Raw genomic sequence first — 25,740 nt, forward strand, 5'->3', positions numbered from 1 at the left:
CAACAGCGGCAGCTTTGAACTGACCAAGAGATGCTCTGCGAGAAATAGACCCGAGCCGGCTTCAGAAATTTTCGAAGTCCCACTTTTCGGGGCCAAGTTCTGAAAAGAGAACGTAGTGGTCGCGCCTGGAACTACAAGCCGAAAAGAGTACCAGGACGTTTGGTACTCGCTCCCGGTGAAGGGATTTCAGCACCCCCAGAGTGGAAAGCGCGGTGGCGTCAGGAACTGCACGCCGATTTCAGTTCCAGGACTTTTTGGGCTTTGTCCCGTTCATCTAAAGGACTTGTAAATACTTTGTTTTCTGTGCTATTTCAACTAGGAAATGTTAGTTTTGTAGCCCAGACCCCCAGTAAGTGTGTTTTCCTCTGTATATTGTAATCCACTGTGTGTACGTCTGTTTCAATGGAATAAATGACCATTTGTTTTACTTCTTGGTTTTGCTCAGTGAATGATCCCGGTATAAAGGTGTTAAAAGACCTGGTCTCCTGTGACACTTTTCTCTAACGAAACTCACATTTTCAAACCCCAAATCTCCCCGATTTCAGCCCCGGATGTTGAAATCTCTGCATGTTTACTTTTAGGAACTGAGAGAACACACGTTTTCCCTTTAAATAAAAATCTACACATACTTTTAAGTGCTTGCTGAACCTCTTTACTGAGAAACTTTATTTCACTCCTGCTACAGTACATGTGCTGTTTACGTTACACAGTGTTTTAGTAAAAGCAACGTTCGGGGACTAAATTCGCATACCGTAGCTATGACAAAGAAGCATCGTGATCGGAATAGTAAGATAATGACACATTCCACTGAACATTCTCTCTTCGTCGGTGGTTCAGCTCTCTGCCCACTGTTTCTGCGTATTTCAGTGTTTAATCAGTAATTGCCTTTCCATTGCGCTTTTAGCTGCGTTTATTGTCCCTGTCCTTCCCTAACTTAAATCTCAGTGGAGAAATTAGAGATCCATTAAGATACAATTCTCCCATTTACTTCGAGGGCTGCAAACGTTTCAAGAATACACAAGGGGAAAGCAGGGGATCGTTACCACACCTTCCCAAAAAAAAGAGGAGGGTGAGGGGGAACCAAGTACAAGTGAACATATTCCGGAGAATGTTTTGTGCTTTTGTTTTGTTACAGCATATTTTTTTCTTTCTTTCTTTCTTCGTTTGCTGAAGGAGTAGTTCAGACAGTAGTAAGAACATTGCCTTGGAACAAGTGACACCGGATTAATTCCCAAATGTTAGCACTATTATCATTATCATCATTATCATTTATTTGTGCTTTATGACCATGGGGAAGTCACTTGTTGTGACTTTGCAGTGCTAAGTAAATATGGCTCTTTCATTAGATCAGATACCAAATACTAGAGTGTAAGCTCTTTGGGGAAGGGAATCATTGAGCTTATATAGTACATACATTGTCAGTGCTATTGAAAAAAAAAATATTACATACAGTATATAACTGATCTTTACCATAACAATGCTACACATATAACACAGTACAACGTGACACAGTGTAGTGCAGTGACCCCAACACGTAGTGGTTCCCCCAAAGTACTGAGGGTGCCGTGGCACCAATAACCCCTGGTGTCCATCCCAGAAATTCCACCCAAATGTGAGGTAGCGCTACCCCCTGTAGATGTAGGTGCATGTTGGTTACCTGCCTGGGTACTCCAGTACCCATGTGCTGCTTGGCGCGGTGTGTTGGAGCGGGTCCCACGTAGCACGGCCTCCAACACAAATCCCCTCTCTCCTAAGGGTCTGGATCCTCCTCGCAGTGTGTGCTCCAGCCAGAGGGTCTCACACAATGTCTCAGGGTCCTGTGGCCTGGTCCCAGGCTGCAGAGTTCCACGTGGCCTTCTGGTCACCGGCACAGTAATAACAATAATGGAAAGGGTCCCTACCTGGCGCCTTCCCTGCAACACTCCTCTACAGGTGTCTCGGGGCCTAACTGGGCCTAGGAGCAAAGTCTAGGCCTAGTCCCGGAAGCACTGCTCCCTGGACACTACCTCCTTTCACTCCTCTGTAAGGACTGAAGCGCGTGCTCCCCGCACGCGGAAGTTATCCTGTTCCTCCAACTGCTCTATTCCCATTCGCTGGGCCAGTCCCATGCGTGCAGTCCCTCCCTCTAAGGATTCTGGGACTTGTAGTTCCGCTGCACTCTATGCGGAGCCAAAACCAAAATGGCCACCGCACTCCTTACTGCGCATGCGCGCCTTGCCGCTCTGCGCATGCGCGACTAACAAAATGGCCGCCCCCACACTCCCTATCGCGCAGAGCTCCAGGCGATAGCCGGGCAGATCCCCGCACCAGAGGCAGGGTAGGGGACTCGACTACATATATGCGGTCAAATCTTCAGATTTCAGCCCCGATAACTTGAATTGAACTGAAATCTTCCTGAGCTGTGCTGCATATTGAACACAGGCCTGTGTTACTACTCACTGTATATAGGCTGTGCATTGCTACCCCCTCTGGCAAGGAATGTGTTAATCTTGTACTAGAACCATAATTGCTCCCAAGGGCTAGTGGGAGACAAATCCTTGATTTTCTTCATGCTTTCACATTGAAGCAGCTCCTTCCTAAGAATATTTTTTGGTAAATAATGTCGCCATTCAGTTAAAATAGCACTTAAGCGCAGTAATGGGCTATCAGGATGGAAATCTTTTTATAATCACATATTCATCTTCGGAGAATTTATTCAACACAGCCAAGTGGCTCTTATTCATCATCTCACACGTCCATGCGCCATCTCCTCCTGATTCATATAATATGTATTGTGTAAAAACATGACACGTTGGTTTGATTACACATTGCGCTTTCACACAAGTGGAAATAAGTTTTCAGGAGTCAACTTTTTGTATTTGCATCTAATACTTTTTCTGTGAAATTGTTTTATTTTTTTATTTTTTTTGGGGGGGGGGGGGTCCAACCCCAAAAACATTGATTATCTTGCTTTGTGCACCCAACACAAAAGGGGTGTCTCATAGGCAAACAATTGCTTTTTAGGGGTGACCCATTTTAAAATAGGTTGAAATCCACTGTTCTACAGAGTTAAGAGAGAGGTCTCATAACGTATACCACATTACTACTCACCTTAGAGAGGTCACCTTCAAACAGGCAGAAATCAGTCACTTTGACATTAGTCACAAAGTTACTGACTGCAGCAAGCGAGACCACATTGAAGTCGGTGAGACAATGTTGCTAAAAATGAGACTCTGAGAAGATAGAATTATCGAGGGGTCTGTCACCACCACAGATATCTCTGTGAAGTCCCTGCTTTGCCACGTTGCTGTAGTTCTGTGTTGAGGTTTCAATCCCTTCAATCCTGAAAGGGTCAGCGCTTCAAAGAAGTGGTTTTGCCGAGGGGTTAAGAGTCACAGAACATTCAATTAAGAAAACAAAATGGCCCAACGTGCACTTTGGTATCTCACTTGCCACAAAGACCTTCCGGTGACCTAAATCAGTGAAAGTTGTGGGTCATGGAAACACCACTGTCATGATAGAGGGGGTTTGGCCCGGGAGTAAAGGGGTTGCACCCCATTTGGACACCCCCTACTCTCACCTGGGAAGCAAAGTGATTAGCCATGGCATTTAAAGATACTGTGGTCCAGTAATGTGTTTTTACCTTACTTCAGCATCCTAATGTATATTCCCCTGTAAAAATGTATTGTTTCTGTTCCAGTATTTGCACCAACACATACACTGGGATTGATGCGGGAGGCTTAAGGGGTTAATGAGCTGCAGTTTAGGAAAATACAAATATGTGTGGTGTCTTTTCAGAAATATCTGGGCTTCAACAGGCTTGATTGAAGTTGGGTTTGAAAAGTACTGTGGGGGTTTAGTGTACAGTATGTTAATACCTAATTGGCAGGCCAAGGGTATATTGCTGGTAGTGACAGCTAGGACCGAGGCCTGGGGCATTGGGTGTGAAATATAGCACCTGTGACAAATGTTCGCTACACACAGGCCCAGCTTCAAAGGATTTCTCGACAAGGGGTTATGGGGGCCAGGGGTACGGTTACCCAAGGAGATATCAGAATAAGTGACCTTATTAAATATAAGAATACCATGAGATGTCCTCGGCTGAACATGCTAAAAATTACATATGTGTAACCGGGGGACCGTGCTGCAAATAACGATTACAGACACATGAGGTCTAGCAGGTCCTAAGAGACAGATATTAATATCTCTCTTAATTGTAGTATTACACGGTAATATTTAGTCTCATTGGGAGCATCATGCGTGCCGGAATGTATTAATATGGCCCGCGTGCCAGTAAGTATTACTAAACTGAAGTTATGAAGTTATTTAGATAGGAAAAGCAGTTTTTAAACGTCCTTGGGTGGGAGGAGTTTTACTCTGGGGAAACTGTCAACCTCACCACTGATTTATGAGAGGGGCTGGGTTTAGGTTGTGTTCAATGGGAAATAATTGTATAAGAACCAGGCTCAGCCTATGGCTATTGTCTTTCGTGTCTTTCGTGTCTTCTGTGATATTCAAGATTGCTGTATGAACTGCCAGTCAAGATTTGACTATTTCATCATTCCATCTTAAGTAAGGGTCTATATTTTATTTGTTATTTGTATAATCTCGTATGTTCTACTTTTTCAAGGAATAAATTATATTTTATCATATCTAAGCCTCGTTCAGTTCAACCCAGTTATATTTTTGGTGTGTATTATTAATAGCCTGTCACAAAGTTACCGTCACAACCACCCCCCAATTTTTTCCCCCATTTTAGTGGGAAAGTAGTGACTTGAAATGGTGAGACCCCATTGAAGTTCATGAGAATTGTAAAAATGATAACAACTGACTCCACATCGGTGAGACTGAAAACCAGTGAGCATTTGTGAGCAGAAGTTCAGTAGGACCGACGTTTATAAACCATGTCCACTCTCTTTCAGGGCACGGCGGGATTCGACGGGAAGAATGGACTCAAAGGAACGAAAGGCGACCGAGGGCTACAAGGCCAGAAGGGAGACCCGGTATGAGTCAAAATATACAGCTCTTCTTTAATGCAACATGCAGGTTCTGGGGCGGATAGGGTTCATTCAACAGATGTAGCTCACCCTTCTGTCTCCAATGCTGCTCCCAACCGCGGCTGTGTTATCGGAGGATTAAGGCAGCGGGGGCTCACATTCAGAAGCATGAACGCCCTGCAGCACGATCGTAGCAGACGGTCTCCGGGTCCCCAGGCTTTGGCTTCTTTGACTGCGGCGCCCGGAGACAGTGAGTCGTACGACAGTACATCTGTATGTAATTCTTGTAACATTAGGAACATTGAGGGGGATATGTATCTTTAAACCAAAGACTGACAATGTATCTTCATTCTCTTTGCATTAAGAGCAAGAGAATTCTCTTTGCATCATTGAAACTCACCAGGTTTAGAGCGGGGTCACCTGTGGCCAAGAAATCTGCGTCAGTCTTATGCTGCACATATGATACGAGAGCAAAGAACGTTCTAGAGCCACAAGGGAGCAAATTGCATTATCATGATACGTATCCCCAGAATATTAGGCATGTAGTACACAGTTTGAGTTTCGATATGTTTTAAATAATAGAGAGAGATAAAAAAATCCTCCTAATAATAATAATAATCTGAAAAATAATTCTATCCCCCAAACTGACTGACCTCCAAGAGTCAGCGAAAACTAACCTCCCCGTCCTTCAAATGTCATAACTGGAACAAGGAGTTTAGCATTATAACATCGTTCTCTGTGGTCTTATTTAACATAATTATATCTGCATGATTATCTTCTTGGGAACATGAAGTTATCGAGTTTTTTTTGAGTGCATATAATTAAGTAGGTATGATATTTTATTGCCGGGTTAAATAACCAACATACCGAGCCTGATACAATAAATAAAAAATAAAGATCTCCTTGAAATCTGTACATTTGACCCCACAATCACATGGTTGATGTCTGAAAAATCGGGTATAGTTTTCATTGTTCTACCCAAGGAAAGTTTCATTGTAATAGACAAGTGTAATATGATCGGATCACTAAACTATTTCAGGATAGTAACGGGAGTGTTGTTTAGGTTGTAAAAAGACATACACTATTTAAATTCAGTGTTCCCATTTTCCGGTGTAGAGTTGTATTTTTCTGCATCAGTGTAAACATTTTTTTTTTTTTGAGCATTACATTTTCTGGGGACGGAAGGGGCTTGAGGACTGGGGCTGAGACACCCTGCACTAGAGCATTGGTAAGCAACAAGTAGCCCAGGGTCCACATGCAACTCCCAACCACTGGCCAACCCAGCAGCCCACTCTCCCTCTAGAGCGGGAGTGGAGATGCTGCTGCTGATCGTAGCTGCTCCCCAAGCTGTTTAATGACTGTGCGATTATAAATGCTGTACTGCCCCGCTCCTCTTCATGCTAATCACTAGTACCCAGTGTAAGAAGAGGAGCTCCTACCCACGGCTGCCACGTCCCTTCTGCCTGTGCACCATGTATACAATATATGTGGCTAATGTGCGCCCGGTCTGTGGGTCCTTAAAGTATATCATGTTGCCTGCCACTGCACTAGGGAGTCAGGATACCCTGTTGGGGTACCCCTGTTTTAAACCAGTAGGCAACACTTTTGACCTCATTTTAAAAACGTTAATATCTATTTTTTTTAATTTAATCTAAAAGAGAAACATGGATGTGTAAATATATCTGTTAGTTTACGTGACACCAGTCATGTATGCAACACTTCAGACATAGCAGTAAGACAATACACACACACAACAATGGCATTTGATGTACAGTATTTATGCTTCACTTGTATTACAAAGTCCATATTGTGAGAATGGGGTCCCTGATTACAATCCAAGTGGGGACTGGGAGAGCTTTAAAGAAAGTAGGCGCACGTGTAAGTGCCTTGGTCAATAGAGGTTGACTAAGAGGGGTTAGTAAGTGCGCCTGGAGAAGATAGTGATGCTACCTTCTGCAGTTACTGAAATGCATCATTAACATGGTGAGCTGTGAGATTGAAGGGCTTGAAGACTGGGAGAGAAGGAGCTTGGTGGATAATGAAGGGATTTCCACAGGTAGAGGGGAGGTGGAGCAGTAGGCATGTAAATAATTATTTATTTATTTTTAAATAGTGTCTGTTCTGGTTTATGCAGCCTTGTAATCCAGGCAGCAATACATAGTATTGGATTGGAATGGTATCTGGTATGCTCTTCCCCTCAATACCCAACTAGCACTCGCTATCCACCTTTAGACACACTTGCTTAAAGAAGCATATGAGTAGCACCGTGGCTGATACTATACACGATACATAAAGCTTGGCCCCCTGCAGACGCACATACCAGAACGCCCTCGTACTGTCTCTGTACTTTCTCCCCTCCAATTAGATTGTAAGCTCTTCGGAGCAGAGACTTCTCTTCCACAATGTTACTTTTATGTCTGAAGCACTTCTTCCCATTATGTGTTATTTGTAGTTATTTGTTATTTATATGATTGTCACGTGTCACGTCACACAATAAAAAAAACAATGAGAAAGAACCTCCAAAGAGCTGCAACATAGAGGATACTGTATCGTAATGCAATGTATCTGTAATGTATTAAACTAAGCGAGTTAAAAAGTTATACATTTATTATGAGACACAATTAAGTGAATAATAAAAGAAAACGTAATTACAAAAAAAAAAAGCACCAGATCTGGGGGTGATCAATATGTACTGGTCTTAGTAGTGAGACCTAGTACTTAATTTAAGCAACATGATAAGCAATGAACGAAGCCGCTATATTTATATTTGCAGAACAAATACATTATCCATCTAGCTCAGGATATCCCTGTATAACAGTGCTCATCTCAAATCAGGAAGTGGATATTTAGGGGTATATTTTCACCAACCAGAGCCAGGAGACTGTTTAGAGGCAATGTCTCATTGCAGGCAGGAGATTAAGGCAGGCGGCAGACGTGCAGGAACGAGGTCACAGGCAGACGGCAGAGTTGCAAGGTCGGGGGTCACAAACGGAGGTCAGCAACAGGGAATTCACAGGCAAGAGGACAGCAGACACGGAGTAACACAGCTGGGACGGCAAAGAAACAGGAACTTTGCTCGGCAACTTCCTGCAGGAAGTGCAGCCTTAAAAAGGAGGCTACCAGGAAAAAAGATGGCCGCAGCTAGCCAAGTGAGGGCAAGTTAAAAAGGAACCAGGAGCAGAGGGGAAAAAAAACAGGCATGGTTGAGACATAATCCTTACAGAGAAATGTGCACACTCGCAGGATGTCAGCTGCTCACACGGTAGTCCATCTGATTTCCCGTGCAAAACCGTTGGTGCAACCCGCCAGTGGCGCACCATAGGAAATCAGAAGTAAAGGAAACGGCTGTGAAGAGACATCAAGTATCAAACACAACCTTTCGGGGAGAACACGCTCACCCTTCATCAGGTGTATGGAGCAGCACCTTGGTAGCATTTCCTAATATACCTACAATATGAACCCTTTCACTGTGACAGTTCTGGATCACATACATTGGTATAAACCAAGAGATAAAATATGGATACACTGTATGTAGTTCTATGTGTTACAGTACATCAGGTTAAAATGTATGCAAAAAATATGTTAAAATGTTAAAACTAGTAATAGGGTACAGTATGGATATATGCAGTCAACAAAGAATTAGAATCATGGAACAATGCAGCATTTTAAATGTCCAATTGTATGAAAATGCATAGAGACAAATGACTTTAATTCACTATATAATGTATTCACTTAAGTATAAATACCTTTTCTCATTATATAATTCCTAATATAAACACTTGATAAACGAAATTACATATTAGTAAAAAAACATCAAATTGTAATTTATCTTTAAGTAAATGTACCTGCCCTTAATTAACATCCTATTTATAGATCCAAATACACGTTATAGAGATCATTGAGAGAGGGCATCGGGACAAAGGGTACAGTGATCTTATTACCTCTATTAAAGGTATGTCCATGTGTATAGCAATGTGGCAGCATTCTTTTCTGTAATTATTTCAGAAAGCATCTATCATTTTCTTCTTCATTTAATCCTTTTGGAGATACCGTATCCAATAGGATTATCCAGTATTATTATTCTCCCAGTAGGAGGATTTTTTCTTTTTTACCTCCTCTATCCGGTAAAGACACATGTTCTAGGATCATGCATTGTAGTTGTGCCACAAGATGTACAGTATTGCCAAATATCAATATTTTCCAATTGGTGACTGTTTGTGTTATTCTCTGGATTATAGGTCCTGATATTACTTGTGTGAAAAGTGTGAATAAAAGAGTCACAATCTGAGGATCATTTGCAGAATAACAAATAAGTTTATTTCAGTGTACGTGTGCACACATAGAAGGAAGTTTCAAAATAAAACTCCCCCAACGAAATACTGGCATACAGGCCCTATTTATACCCAAAATACTAAGCCCACGCCCCCCTATACGAGGTTGCGTGTGCGTCACTATGTAAGCATATAAGATAAACAAAATATGAATATGAACACATTGAGTTAATAGTATTACTATGAGATTCATATTAAAAATGAAATGACAAATAGCAACGGTGGCTGCCAAGAGCTCAATTTGCACAACATTAAAGGAAAACGCATATAAAGTCCTAATGAGGTGGTATCTTACCCCGCTTAAACTCTCTAAATTTGTAAATGGAAGCTCCTCGCTATGCCCAAGGCAGTGCAGAGAAGCCGCTGATTTGTTACATATGCTGTGGTCTTGCCCCCGGCTAGAGCCGTTATGGCGTAAAATCAAGGATTGGCTGCAGAGGATTTTGGGCCTCGAAATTCCATTTGACCCCGGACTTTTCTTACTCAGTAGAGCCCGCCAGGGTATCGCAAAAGTAGATCTCAAACTAATTGCCCATTTTGCAACAGCTGTGAGGTGTGAGATCGCAGCACTATGGAAACAAAATGAAATTCCTTCAATCCCCAAGATTCGGAACAGAATTTGGTATGTATGCCAGATGGAAAAATTAACGAGTTTAATTAATGACACTGGCGAAAATTTCCTAAAAGTCTGGACGCCTTGGCTGGCACAGACAGACATCCCAGGGGTAGAGAGAACCACAATCTTGCTTTAATAACTGTAAATGCGTATTTCTCTGATGCGGTAGCTAATCGGGCTAAGAAGAGGTACCAGAGTATGCCCAACAACAAAACGAATAAAATTCTGGTGCTGCCTTCCACAACTGGTAGATCATCGGCGAGTCCAAAAGCATTGAGCGGTGTCGTGGCCTACCCCCCCCCCTCCCGCCTCCCCTACCTCCTTCAGTTACATATTATTTATTCTTATGGTTTATTATATCTTGTTAATTATTGATTACTGTTTGCGTACAGCCAAGATACACATGAGATATTGACATTGCATGTTGTAGTAATGGCTAAGAAGATGTATTAATGCTGTATTTTCAAAAACAATAAAAATTACAAGTTAAAAAAAAAAATGACTCAGCTATTATTCCTTATACAGGCCGGTGACCTATTCTCTATATACGGGATTTCTGTGAACGGGTGAACATAACCATGGGAACCTCCCTCGGAATGCGAGACGTGCTTGTTATCTATCTTTTATTTTCATAACATTGGCGCTTTTCTCCCATCTTCAAGGTCTTGTGGTTTACCTGAAAGGCTTATTATCACTTAAAACTTTAGGAGCAGAACAAGAAAAAAATGTCTTTTAAACCTAACTTTTCATACCAACACTCATGCAGACAATAGACAAGATGGCTGACAATATGAGGCACCTAAGATGGATGCTGACTTAAAATTGCTGCTTAGATCCCAGTGCTGTTATGTCAGACCTCCCCCCCTCCTTGCATCATATCCTCACTTTGTCACTTGTATGTGCAAATATACATTGTTTAACTGATCTTTTAGTTTGTCCTAGATAATATAGGCCATGTGGGCATTTTAGTAAATATATTACACATTCCACATGTGGAAAAGAACTCGAATGGAATCCAATGAACTTGAGAGGGATGTACAGCTGCGTCTCCATTCATAATACCATTGCTGCTGCTGCCACAATGCGAACATGGGAATCCCCTTTAAATTTTGGTGGCATGATTACTTTTCTGTTTTTTATGTCTCCTTTGATCAGTGCATTATCTACAACAAATTGTAACTACAGAAAAGAATGCTGCATTTGTTACTGCTGCCACATTGCTATAAACTGTGTTCAACAATCCTATACATTTACACACCCGGGGCAGGTGGATTTAACCTCCGGGCGAGTAAATATTGGCCCAAGCAGCACACGTGTTTGTTTTTTTAAATTTCCCTGCTCGCGCTGAAAAAAAACCAAAAAAAAAACCTCCCCCTACCTGACAGCTGATTGGCGCGTGCTCCCAGGCTTTGTGGGCGCGCGGCCAGGCTCTATATGAGCCCGCCCCCAACGAGCGGCCATTCTTTCTGGCCGGAGATCTGTTGGAGAGTACTCTCCAATCCTCCATCTTGCGGCCCCTCTGCTCCTTCCCTGCAAGCCCCCTTACTCCCGGCTTCCCGTGCGGGGCAGGAGATGGTAGTGGGGGTGTTCTCACCTTCTCTCCCTGTCCCCGCTTACCCCAACTTCCCGCCGATCCCCGCGTGGGGCAGGAGATGGTAGTGGGGGTGTTCCCCCCTTCTCTCCCTGTCCCGGCTTCCCGCGCGGGGCAGGTGTTCCTCCTTTCTCTCCCTGGTCCCAGCTTGTAGTGGGGGTGTTCCCCCCTTCTCTCCCTGTCCCGGCTTATCGCGCGGGGCAGGAGATAGTAGTGGGGGTGTTCCCCCTTTCTCTCCCTGTCCCGGCTTATCACGCGGGGCAGGAGATGGTAGTGGGGGTGTTCCCCCCTTCTCTCCCTGTCCTGGCTTATCGCGCGGGGCAGGAGATGGTAGTGGGGGTGTTCCCCCCTTCTCTCCCTGTTCCCGCTTACCCCGGCTTCCCGCCGATCCCCGCGTGGAACTGGAGATGGCCACCCACCCGCCCAGTCAGCCACCCGCCCGCCCAGTCAGCCACCCGCCCGCCCAGTCAGCCGCCCGCCCAGTCAAAGTCAGTCAGCCACCCGCCCAGTCAGCCACCCGCCCAGTCAGCCACCCGCCCGCCCAGTCAGTCAGCCACCCGCCCGCCCAGTCAGCCACCCGCCTGCCCAGTCAGTCAGCCGCCTGCCCAGTCAGTCAAGTCAGTCAGCCACCCGCCTGCCCAGTCAGCCACCCGCCCAGTCAGTCAGCCACCCGCCCTGTCAGTCAGCCACCCTCTCTCTGTGTATCACCCACCCTCTGTGTGTGTATCACCCACCGTCTCTCCCCTCTCTCCCTCCCACACTCTCTCCCTCCCACACTCTCTCCCTCCCACACTCTCTCCCTCCCACACTCTCTCCCTCCCACACTCTCTCCCTCCCACACTCTCTCCCTCCCACACTCTCTCTCTCCCACACTCTCTCTCTCCCACACTCTCTCTCTCCCACACTCACACTCTCTCTCTCCCACACTCACACTCTCACACACTCACTTTCTCACACACTCACTCTCTCACACACTCACTCTCTCACACACTCACTCTCACACACTCACACACGCACTCTCTCTCATACTCACTCTCTCGCACACTCACTCTCTCTCACACTCACTCTCTCTCACACTCACTCTCTTACAATCTCAATCTGGATATCTTATTTACCCTATATATCTTAACTGCCCTATACTACACCGAAATAACCTATACTGCTTTCTTCCAGATCTGACTCAAGCTTCACACGGAAGACATCGGAATCCCCCCTAACCCAGAAGACAGGTAGGGAACACATCCCCTCCAATGTATAACATTGCGGGAATGAGGGTACCTGGACATTGAGGGACTGCGGATCAGGTAAGATCCCAGGCGGGATTGCTGCTTTAGATATTGTGAAGCGGGGACGTCCAGACACTGGTTAAGGGGTTCAGGAAACTAATCATTCACCTGGCTTTTATTTCTAGATCCGACATTTACACACACACACACACACACACACACACACACACACACACACACACACACACACACACACACACACACACACACACACACACACACACACACACACACACACACACACACACACACACGTAACAAGGACTAATTGTAGTATAATGTAATACAATAAATACATTTATGTCAAAAACGAATGTTCTGACTAGGAATTTATTAAATGTATTTTATTATTATATTTTATTTTAAAGCGGGGTTGGGGACGGGGCTAGGGTTGGGGGCGGGACTAGGGGCGAGTAGATTTTTTGGTTGGGCGAGTAGATTTTTGGGTGATTTGTCGAACACTGGCTATAAATATGGAAATACCTTTAATAACTGAAATAAGTTAACTTTACCCTTTGTCCTTATGCTCTCTCTCAATTATCTCTATTATATGTGTGTGTGTGTGTGTGTGTGTGTGTGTGTGTGTGTGTGTGTGTGTGTGTGTGTGTGTGTGTGTGTGTGTGTGTGTGTGTGTGTGTGTGTGTGTGTGTGTATCTATATATTATATATATATATATATATATATATATATATATATAATGTTAATTAAGGACAGATACATCTACTAAAACATAAATTACAATTTTTTATTATTTTTTTTACTAATATGTAATTTCCTTAATCAAGTGTTAATATTGGGAATTATATCATGAGAAAGGGTATGTATACTTGCTTGAATGCATTATATAGTGATTTAAAGTCATTTGTCTCTATGCGTTTGTACTGTATAAAATTGGCAGGGGTGGCAAAGGGTAGGGGGAGGGAGGGCAGGGGGGGCAAAGGGCAGGGGGAGGGAGGTCAGGGGGGGCAAAGGGCAGGGGGGGCAAAGGGCAGGGGGGGCAAAGGGCAGGGAGGGCAGGGGGGGAAAAGGGCAGGGGATTAAAGGGCAGGAGGGCGGGGGGGCAAAGGGCAGGGGGGCAGGGGGGGCAAAGGGCAGGGTGAGTCTTGGACGCATTAAATAACCCATTCCCCTGCGTGTACTCACCTTGCACACGGGCACGCTCCTGTTCCTACGGGTACCGGCCGCCCTCCTCCTCCACCTCGGGCTCCTCCGCGGAGAGGCTGAGACGCGCCGGTGAGGAGGTGCTGTGCCTCTCGCGGTGAGAGGCGGAGACAGCCGGAGGAGAGGCGGAGACAGCCGGAGGAGAGGCCTCTGGGACGGGGAGCGCCGGGTGAGGGGAGAGCTGCGTGCTCTGTGTGTGTGTGGGGGGAGTGCCAGGGGGGGGGGAGCGCCGGGGGGGGGGAGAGCCGCTCAGTGCTCTGTGTGTGTGGGTGGGGGGGATGAGCCGGGGGGGGGAGCGCCGGGTGAGGGGAGAGCCGCTCAGTGCTCTGTGTGTGTTGAGAGTCCCCCGCTGTGTCCCGGGCGCTCGCTCCGCTCCCCTGCTGACTGTAGTGGCACCGGGGGGGGGGGGGGAAGGGGAGGAAAAAGCGCGGGAAAGGAGGAGAGGAGGAGGTGCGTGCGGGTCCCGATGAGCGCCGCGCAGAGTGTGAGAGTGTGTGAGAGTGTGTGAGAGTGTGTGAGAGTGTGTGAGAGTGTGTGTGTGTGTGTGTGTGTGTGTGTGTGTGTGTGTGTGTGTGTGTGTGTGTGTGTGTGTGTGTGTGTGTGTCGTCACTCCGCCTCAGGCCAATGAGAGGTGCGGGGGCGGGCAGCCCAAGGGACCAATGAGATTTCCCCTAGGGACACAGGAAGATGCAGACAGGCATACAGTGCTTTCACATATATATAATAAGATACAGTATATATAATGTAAATTAAGGACAGATACAGCTACTAAAACATAAATTACAATTTTGATTATTTTTTTTACTAATATGTAATTTCCTTAATCAAGTGTTAATATTGGGAATTATATCATGAGAAAGGGTATTTATACTTGCTTGAATGCATTATATAGTGATTTAAAGTCATTTGTCTCTATGCGTTTGTACTGTATAAAATTGGACATTTAAAATGTCTTTTGAATAAATGTTACTCCGATGTATAACAGAACTACATACCGTGCATCCATATTTTATCTTTTGGGTTATCCTGGGAGAGTCTGCAGTTTTAAAGAAGATTCACAGTAGGAAGAATGACAGGTGCACAATATGACTTTCATTAATCCCTGGCCTCCCTTTAGCCAATCACTTGGTCACCCTAACTGCCCCCAGAAAATACCGCATAATTAGTTTTATATCCCACTTAAAGAAGCTGTCCAAGCTGCCTTTTTTTTTTTGTAATTTATTTTTTCCCCCTGTATAATGTGCATCAATTCAATCCACACAATGATAAGTAATTAGTTAAGTTGCCGATCGATCCGTTTTCCTGTGATTGATGGCGAAGATTCGGCTCAGGGGTTCACTAAATGGCTGTCAGTGCAGCAGAAGAGGACCAAAGATGCAAAGTTCTGTGGGGAAGATCATGTGACCAGGCAGTCACTAGATACAATTGGTGCACTGCTAGAAGAGAGCAGGGCTCACAAAGGGGTGTGCCAGAGCCTGTTTCAGAAGAGGAAGAGGCTGTGACTTTGTAAATGGTTGCTATAGAAACAAAAATGCTTGTTACATTATAATACATTAAAAATGTAATTCAGCGTTGTTTTAAAAAAAATGCTACAAGTATTTCTCATAGTACAGAACTGATTTATTTAAAACTTAGGATATTTCTTGATCTGCAGATTTAAAGAAACACATCTTAATAAGTGTTCTTCTGTTTGCAGTCATTCTGCTTATAGTTGAGAATTGTAGTGTGCCTAAAATGTGTAGCACACTCCAAAAAATGGTTTATGCCTATGGGATACTACACTTACAGTAACTGTGCTGCAGGCCCCTTCAGCACTTGAGGTGTTAATGTATGATTGAACTAAATGTGCTTTGATTGCCCTCATGTGGGAGAGATGTGCTGAGGGATCGCTGGGGAATTCTAAATCCGAGATCCAAGCTGCTCCTTGGTCCACTTCTCCAGCTAATTACCTCTCTAGCTGCATCGTCTCCAGATCTGATACATTTTCTGCCATGCACACTGCTTGCTCACAGCATGTCCCCCTCAGAGGTTTACAGTAAACATTCACGCAAATCACAAACAGCTCAGTGCTGTAGAACTGTTTGCTAGAAAAATAACAATTCATTAGCAAACCTATGTTATCATTTAAAGGACCAATCATAGATCTGAAGTTTGGGGACTTACACACTCTGGGCCAGACGCACTAAGCTCAGTTACTGTAACTCAGGGTAATGTTGGGTTTCCTAAACCGTGAACGGACGTTATTTCTCCTGAGTTTAACAGGTATCCACTAAGCCCGGGGTGGCCAACTCCAGTCCTTTAATGGCCACCAACAGGTCAGGTTTTCAGGATATCCCTGCTTCAGCAAAGGTAGCTCAATCAATGGTTCTGTCATTAGACTGAGTCACTGATTGAGACACTTTGTGCTGATGCAGGGATATCCTGAAAACCTGGCCTGTTGGTGGCCCTTAAGGACTGGAGTTGGCCGCCCCTGCACTTAGCTAATTATATGCAAAAATGACGGTCGTCGTTTTACTCCTTAGCATCGGATTAACGTTAGGTTAATTAAGCAGTCTGTGTGTTTGTGTGTCTCTGTGTGTGTGTGTGTGTGTCCCCCTCTCTCTCTCTGTATGTGTGGTGTATCTATCTCACAGTCTGCAGAGTGGTGTTGGTGCTGCGTGGAGCGTCGAGCACCAGAGGCCTCCACATGTGCTGAGCGCCAGAGACCTCTGCGCAGGCGCGCCGAACGCCTCTGCGCAGGCGCGCCAAACACCGGAGGCCTCTGCGCAGGCGCGCCAAACACCAGAGGCCTCTGCGCAGGCACACCGAGTGCCGGAGGCCTCTGCACAGGCGTGCAGGGCCGAGGATCCTTCTCCCGACGTCATGACGTCACTTCCGTGATATTTTTTTCGTTACCACCAATGACATTTTCCCCATCAAAACTCTGTAGGGGCCAGCAAAGAAGTTTCACTTAAAAAATAAATCCCATTGAAAGCAAGAGGACCGGGCTGTTTTTGTGGAGGGACTCACAGAAACTAGGAACACATAGCAGAAAGGAAGTTAGTGGCACAAGACTTGAGAGTAGGGGAAAGGCCAGGAGAAGAAATGTAGATGTGGGTATCAGCATGCAGGTGACACTGACCAGGAGAGGACATGTACTGTAGATGTGGGTATCAGCATGCAGGTGACACTGACCAGGAGAGGAAATGTATATGTGGGTATCAGCATGCAGGTGACACTGACCAGGAGAGGACATGTATATCTGGGTATCAGCATGCAGGTGACACTGACCAGGAGAGGACATGTACTGTAGATGTGGGTATCAGCATGCAGGTGACACTGACCAGGAGAGGACATGTATATGTGGGTATCAGCATGCAGGTGACACTGAAAGCTGTCTTCATTTCCCAAGAGAAGAGATGTTGAGGAAAGAAAGCAGAAGCCTTAGAACAGGTTCCGGGGAAGACACTGAGTGGGAGGGGAGGAGGATGAACACTGAAGGAGTGGTCAGTCAGAGAGTGCAATGCCTGGACTAGATCAGGGGTGGGCAGCTCCAGTCCGCAAGCCCCCAACCCAACAGGTCAGGTCAAGCCTGTAACTGACCAGATAAAGGCTAGCCCCACAAGAGGCCAAAATTATATAATCTATGTAATTGCCTTCATTAGATAGATTCAATCATTCTTAAAGGGACACTTCCTCTAAGGCAGGGGTTCTCAATGCCAGTCTTAAAGACCCCCCAACAGGTCAGTGCAAGAGGACATGTGCAGAGGTACGCAATGGAGACTGTTTTAAGGTGAAATTAAAATAAGGCTTTATTGCGCCTGTCCCTTTAAACACAGCAAACATGTGAAAATCTGCTAACAAAAATCTGCTCCACTTTGGAGGACATTTGCACTTGCTGTGCAGCCCTCTTTAACTGCGTGGTTAGCCCAGCGATTCGCCAGCCCAAATCATAGAGACATTTATATATAGATATAGATAACAGTCTTATAAGAAAAGTCTTATCTGTCTCTTGTAGCTGTAGGGGAAGGCTTCTCTGTTCTCCTGATGTCCGCACCCTTGTGTGCTAAGGCAATGTCAGGATCCAGGTTTAGAATCTTGTCCCCTTTGTCTTGTTGTCAGCTTGCAGCTCAAGACATCTGTTTCCTGGGTCTGGTATTGTATTGTATTGTATGTCTTTATTTATATAGCGCCATTAGTGTACATAGTGCTTCACAGTAGTCTGGTCAGCTCATGTGTGAGCTCAGGAAGAATCTCTCTTCCTGTCCCAGAGGCAGGCTTTTTTCTGATACCAGTAATCAGCCAGGTGGTGTTGGTTAATTGTCTACCAGCAGTTAACCACCACACTGCTGGATTAGAGGCACATTTTTTAACAGGGATAAGTCCCCTTTTACAGTCAGGTTTAAAGAATATCCCTGATTCAGCACAGGTGACTCAATCATATGCTCGGACTGAGCCACTGATAGAGCCACCAGTGCTGAAGCAGGCACTAATTGTGCCACCATTGCTGAAGCAGAGATATCTTTAAAACCTGACCTGTTGCGGAGTCTTGACGACTGGAGTTAAGAACCCCAGCTCTAAGGACCAAGGTGTATTAATGACAGTGACACATTTAAGGGGTTACATCTGGGTGATGGATTTACCTTTCCCCAAGATCTGAACGTAGGCATTCCATTTTTATTTTTATAAAGTCAGCATGGGTAAAGAAACGGCTCGCTATTCAAGCACACCCCATTTAAGCATTATTGGACGTGTTAATGTTTAACAAAAAACATTGAGTGTCACATTTTTTCACAAGTGCTGGTTTGTGATTACTGTAACTATTTGGGATTTCAACTCGGAAGGGTCAGATACTCCTAGTGCTCTAATAGCAGCGGCATATTCTGTAGGTAATTGATTGAAAGTCTTTAAAAGTAAAAATAGGCAGATATAACTATTTTGATACTTTTTTAAAAAAAAACTTGTAGGGGCCTTTTCTAGTAGCCTTCATAACCCACTTATCTGGGATTGTTAGCTGTTATCGGCTAAAAATGCCTACAACGATTCAGAAAGCGATTCAGAAAGCCTCGAAAAGTGGGTGTCAAAAGGATTTTTTTGCTCTCGTCAAAAATCACCAAGTGAGCCGCGATAAGCCCCTTGTCGGCAGGTTTTGAGATTCGTGCAATTCTAGAGCCATGATTAGGTTATCAAGGCTCTAGAATGGTGGTTTCCTCCCAAATTCCTCTCGCCAGAAAATGTTGGCACAAAGCTGGTGAAAAGCTTTAGAGAAGGTGGCGAGGGAGGGACTTTAGAAAAAAATGGCCTTTTTCCTGCATCGGATTGATGCTGGGGGCCTCTGGAGCTGATACCCATTAATATCAGCACCGGAGACCCCCGGCCTCAATCCGATGCAATAAAAATGCATTTACAGGCAACTTCATTACCTTGGCGGCTAACCGCTAAGGCAACGAAGGGGTTAACTACAAATGCCATGTTTATTGTGGGTAGCGGAGGTGGGTGAAGGTGGTATTTGGCCCTTTTTGGGTGTTTAGGCCTTGCGGGGGGGGGGGTTGTGGGTGGAGTTAACTCTTTCATTACCTTAGCGGTTAATACTGCTAAGGTAATGAAGGTGGTAACTGTAAGGAATCCACTCCTGGCTTTGATTATAACTTTTGCAGACTTCTGCAGTTGCAAAAGTTTCCTCTGGCAATCTATGGCACATGTGCTGCTTCTCATTGCAGCTTCTGCCCTGTGCTACATCATTGGAGGAATACTCACACACCCTCCTCCTGTGATTGGATCTCCGCCCTTTATATCCTGGGCGTTGGCACTGAAACAGTGCCGAGCATAATCTCCTACCTGGACGTTACTGTCTCTGCCACAAACCGCCCCAGGCCTCTCTCCTAGCGTTCTTACCTTCCAAGTTCCTGAGTATCCAGAGGCCTGTTCTTTCTCCTGTGCTGAAGCGTGTTGCCAGCACCGGTACCTGCTGCATTCCCTCCTAGCAGTGGCTACCCTTCCTTTCCTGCGGCCTGCTGCTATCCCCTTGCAGTGGCCTGCCTTGGACTTTTGCGCTGAAGCGTTGGTTCTCCCAGACGCTGCCCTGCAGTGAACTTCGGCCAGCCTGCTGCCTCCTCCTGCTGAGATCGGCGTCATGGGCCGAGGCCGCTCCTCGCGCAGAAGCCACTCCCGCGCTCACGCTCCTAAGCTGAAGCGGGGAACTCCTGTCTGCTTGTTGCCGATTCCTTGCTACGACTACGACCACCCGGATGTCTTCTATCCTGACCCTGCTTCGGCCATCGATTGTCCTGTCTTCTCCTACCCCGACTTCGGCTTCAATAACGACGATGCTGCCTTCTCCAATCCTGACCCTGCGATGTACGACTACGAACTGCGCACTCCGGATCAGTCTGCGCGGACTAAGGTCGTGATAATGTAACCCCACCTCAGCCCCGCGGTCCGGTCCCGGTTTGTGGCGAGCATCGGCGTAACAGTAACCCTTCCCGCTAAACACCCGGTAGGTATAAACACCAAGCAAGGGCCAAATGCCAACTTCACCCACCCCTGCTACCCACAATAAACATGGCATTGGTAGTTATCCACAATAAACATTCAAAAACACAACAACCCTACTACCCACTTCTTCTAACCCCAACAACACCCCCAACACATACTCTACAGTAATTGGCAAAATTACTATCATCCAGATCAAACATTAGCCAGCCAGCATAAATAAAGTAAATAAAACTTCTACTTATCCCTGCCATCATGAAGGGGCATCCTCGTCACCATACTCAAGGTCCATGTCCTCGATTGGCAGCAAGAGTAAAATAAAAAATACTATCTATTGGCCCCTCACCCCTTAATCACCTTAGAGATTAATACCCGCTACAGTAATTAAGGGGTTAACCCCCCACCCCTGCTACCCACCCAGGAGGCCTAACCACACACTACGGCACAAGTACCCCCACCCTCTACCCATTGATTGGCACAGTGGTACATCATACCCATATAATACCGGCTTTTTTTTTTTAAGGATGTGACGTCATCTCCAAGGGAGATTTTTTTAGTACATTTTTGGATTGATATGTTTTGTTGGTTAGGTGTTTATTTAATTGTATTCTAGTATTTTGGTATAACATAATTTATATTCTTTTGCGGTTTTGGTGTTAGTATAATTGTATTGATGTGTAGTTGAGGCTTTTTAGTTCTTTTATTCTTGTGGTGTTTACACTGGCGACACACTTTATTCGAGCTTGGCTAGTCCCACGAATTCGGGTATACCCGGGTGTATTGAGGTTTGTGACTGTTTTCTGCCCGAGTGCATTGAGTTATTTTCCAAGCAGGGATTGAAGCATTTTATTCCCGCTGGCTGCAATACTGCACAGTATATATATATATACTGCATTACAATTCATGAATTTATGCCATCTGGTAGACACGCGAAGCATTGCAGCCTATTAAATCCTAATCATTATCATTTAACAGATCAGCCGCCCATCAGCCAGGCATGAACCCAGGCTGGGAAGGCAAATGCAACGGGGCTTGTCAGAGGTGAGGAGTGGCGCATTCCAGGTATCTGCCAGGTACATACCGGGTATTTGCTCGAATAAAGTGTGTCGGTGCAGTAGGTGCCTGTGCATTTCTTTAATTGTTGTCTATTGTTGTGCTTGATTTTTTTTTTATAGTTTGGCCATTGACTGCTATAGTGGCTTATCATACCCATATTATATGGGTATGATGTACCACTGTGCCAATCAATGGGTAGAGGGTGAGGGTACTTGTGCCGGGGTGAGTGGTTAGGCCTTCCGAGTGGGTAGCGGGGGAGGGGGGTTAACCTCCTAATTACTATAGTAGTTATTAACCGCTAAGGTGATTAAGGGGTTAGATGCCATTAAAATGTATTTTTTCTTGTACTCTTGTTGAAAACATAGGACATAGCCCTGCAGTATGCTGATGAGGATGCCCTTCACGATGGCAGGGGTAAGTAGAAGTTTTATTTACTGTATTTATGCTGGCTGGCTAATATTTGATTTTGTATGGGCAAATGAGCTATTATCCATATCTGGATAATAGTAATTTTGCCCATTACTGTTCTGTATGTTTTGGGGGTGTTGTTGGGGGTAGAGGAGGGGGGTAGTAGGTTTGTTGTTTTTATTTTTGTTTATTTGGTGTAGAGAGATTGGGTGAAGTGGGTAGTAACCCCTAGGGTGAGTGTTTATTGGGTGAAGTGGGTAGTAACCCCTAGGGTGAGTGTTTAGGCCTACCTAAGGGGGTTAGCGGAACTGGTTAACCCCTTCATTACCATAGCGGTGGAAACCGCTATGGTAGTGAAGGGGTTAGCTCCAACCGCAACCTTCCCGGCAGGCCTAACCACCCACCCTTGGGCTACTACCCACTTAATGAACCCCCTCTACCCCCAATAAACAGGCTATTGAAGTTGAACCATTTCATGCTGGAAATAAATATAGTACTTTGAAACGACTGTTCTTTTCCATATATAGCTACTTTATTTCATGTGAACATATAGAACATAGACTCATTGGATATGTTCCTGTAGTGAAAATACGCTGTTCGTTCTGCGGAAGCTTTACAAGGTGCTGATCTGCTTAGAAGTTCAGCGGAATATCTTCAGGATAATTGCTAACAATATTTCGACATATGCAATACAATGTAAGTACTGTACATAAGGCAGCTAATCTGACTAATCATTAAGATTTACATACAGTTTATGGTTAAGTTCTATTCTTCTTTGCCGAGACTATGATTTAGATGTTACCATAACAAGATTATGATCGTTGCTGGTGAGTATAAGAGACACAGGTTAATTGCACAGATCATGGTGCTCATGTTAGGTTCTTTCTATTATATTCATGCTTCAATACAATGATAAGCACAGCCTTTTGCTTTCATATTATTTTCCATGTTGTTTAGAAATGTTTTGTATCCACGTGAGGTGTGGATATATTGTATAGTTAGAATAATCTTTGATTTACTGTGGAATCATGTGTAACACAATATTGTTAGAATGGTTGCCTAGCAACATCTGCACTTGGGCTCTTGGCGCCATTTTCCCAGTCCCCTCCCTGCTCTCTTCTCCTTTCATGTGATCTCGGGAGCCTGGCGGGTGTATATATCACTCATAGGTATCACTACTTTTTTATCTTGAAAAAGGTCCATGTAGGGACCGAAACGTTGAGGAATTATTTGTAATAATCATGTAATGAACGTAATATTTTTTTATAAGTCCACTGGAGTGCCAAATTTCTGTTTCTGAATGACTTCCCATCCTGCTCTGAATCTATAAGCGCCCATGGCAGGATCAACTGAATTCTACCAGCGATTGAGTGCTCCTTTCTTTTATGTGATATATATATACATAGACCTCTGGTGAACAGGACCTCATACAGTTCCATGAGAACTTCAATACGTTCCACCCGACCATCAACCTCAAAGTCACCCATTCCCCGGACGAAGTACATTTCCTAGACACCACCATAACTATAAAGAACAACCAACTACAGATCTCTCTCTATATACCGCAACCCTACAGACAGAGACAGCTATTTGAAGGACAACAGCTTCCACCCCACACACACTAAGCGTGCAACCATCTACAGTCAAGCCATACGATACAAACGGATATGCTCCGACACAGCAGACAGAGGCAAGCGGATTAAAGCCTTGAGATCGAATTTCATAAACCGTGGATACAACCATATAATTGTAGACCAGCAAATCCACAAAGCCACCAGAATACCAAGAAGTGATCTCCTTCAATATAGAAAGAAAGAGACAAGCGACAGGGTACCTTTGGTGGTCACATATAACCCACACCTAGAAGCCCTACGCAAGATCGCCAGGGAACTACAACCCGTTCTCCAGGAAGATACAAGACTGCAACAGGTCTTCCCTGAAACACCTTTATTGTCATACAGACAACCACATAATCTCGAGGAAATTATGGTGAGGAGTAAAGTATTCAACAATACAACTGAATGCGGGACAAGACCATGCCAGGACGCATGATGCAAAACCTGCGTAATACTCCACACAGCGGGCACAATACAAATACCATGCAGGAATATGGAGTACAAAATCAAAGGAAGGTTCACCTGTTCCTCCAGCAATGTCATGTACCTTATCATGTGCATGAGATGCCCAGGGTCTGCTACTACATAGGTGAGACGGGGCAGGGGCTAAACAAGATAATTAATCTGCATCGCCACAGCATCACACGCGGAACAAGAGACAGCCCTGTCGGCGAACATTTCTCTGACTCTGGCTATAAGATGAACGATCTGAAGGTGGCCATACTCAAAGGTAATCTTAGAACACCGAAAGAGCGATGGTTGCATGAATACAAATTTATGAAACTGTTCGGGACGCTCACCGGTGGCCTAAACCGAGACCGCAGCTTCATGAGCCACTACCCTGACCCAAGAGAACTCTCTTCCCATGAGTTCTAAAGCCATGTCTATTAATACTGCACTATATGAATGCACACACCTGTCTCTTACACTTACTATGTAATTATATCCCTATATACCAATAGGGACTACATAGTAGCCACACACATAAACAGAAATGCAACACCCTCTTACATTTCTACACCTACCCACACCATTGTTATACACTCCCCCTCCACACACACCTTTTTTAAAGTGATGTATACACTGTGGGCGCTTTATTAATTAAGATTTACACACGCACGCACATAGACACGCACATGCGGGCGCACACACACACATATGCACACACACACACACATTCCCTTACTTTACAAGCTTTCAGGGACCATTTAACACCTTAAATCCTAAATCGGATACTGCACAGGGGGAGGGGGAGGCTTCACCCACAGATAACATTCCAGAGCCTTGTTTCTAAGAAAGTTTTTTGGCTTAATCAATTGTAACATCGCCCAAAGGTGAGATCAGTGTATCTCAAAAGCTCGCACAAATAAAAGCATTTTCTTAGCCACAGGACGGTATCGACTAATTGTTTTTGATTTTTAAGCTCAGCTAACACGGTACAGATATTTTTCACCACACTTAGTTAAGTTATGGTGGGTACAAAAAGTTACAAAAAAAACCTCCACAGTAAAGCATATAGCAAATGGAAATATTACTGTATGCTCATTTGCATGTCTTAGACAGGTCTGCAACCCTGCCTTTCACTATTATCACCCAACACACAGTGCTTCCACTGCAGCATGGGATTCTGGGAAATTACATGCAAATGAACACAAAGTGCCACCTTTTGCTTCAAAACCGTATAACATGGTCCCCTGTAAGCTTTTGCTTGCTGCATTTCACATCTTTGAGCACAGCCTGGGTTAAGTTAAGGAAAATAAAATAAATAAGTTTGTTTCATTAACTTCTTCCAAGCCCACTTGCTAGACACAGGTAAGTATTAGAGAAATGTATTTATTTAACATAACAGAGCAGTTAGTGATTTGTCTCAGGAGCAGCATAAACCTGTGCCTAACCGCCCCAACAGCAGGTTGGAACTTCTCTTTCCAAGATAGGTGCCATGTCACCTCTTGTCTACCTCAGTCTACCTCTTAAAGCAGGAGTCTCAAACTCAGTCCTCAAGCGCCACACACAGGCCCGCTTTTATGAATATCCCCGCTTCAGCACAGGTGGCTCAATCAGTGGCTCCGTCAAAGACGGAGCCACTGATTGTGCCACCTGTGCTGGAGCAGGGGAATCCATAAAACCTGGCCTGTTGGTGGCCTTTGAGGACTGAGTTTGAAACCCCTGTCTTAAAGGTACAGTACTTGCACGTACTGTTTAAGGCTAGACACTATACCTGACCATC

The 25,740-nt window shown here is 44.9% G+C and overlaps 1 protein-coding gene across 1 annotated transcript in view; it reads left to right on the plus strand.

The window, feature by feature from the left end:
• The window catches only part of LOC142494625 (uncharacterized), a 439,963-nt gene that overhangs the window by 325,385 nt on the left and 88,838 nt on the right, over window positions 1–25,740 (plus strand). The window contains exon 90 of the mRNA XM_075599056.1: window positions 4,902–4,982. Coding sequence (XP_075455171.1) covers window positions 4,902–4,982 — 81 coding nt within the window. The remainder of the gene's footprint in view (window positions 1–4,901; window positions 4,983–25,740) is intronic.

This window comes from Ascaphus truei, chromosome 5, assembly GCF_040206685.1.
Source record: "Ascaphus truei isolate aAscTru1 chromosome 5, aAscTru1.hap1, whole genome shotgun sequence".
NCBI classification, from domain to species: domain Eukaryota; kingdom Metazoa; phylum Chordata; class Amphibia; order Anura; family Ascaphidae; genus Ascaphus; species Ascaphus truei.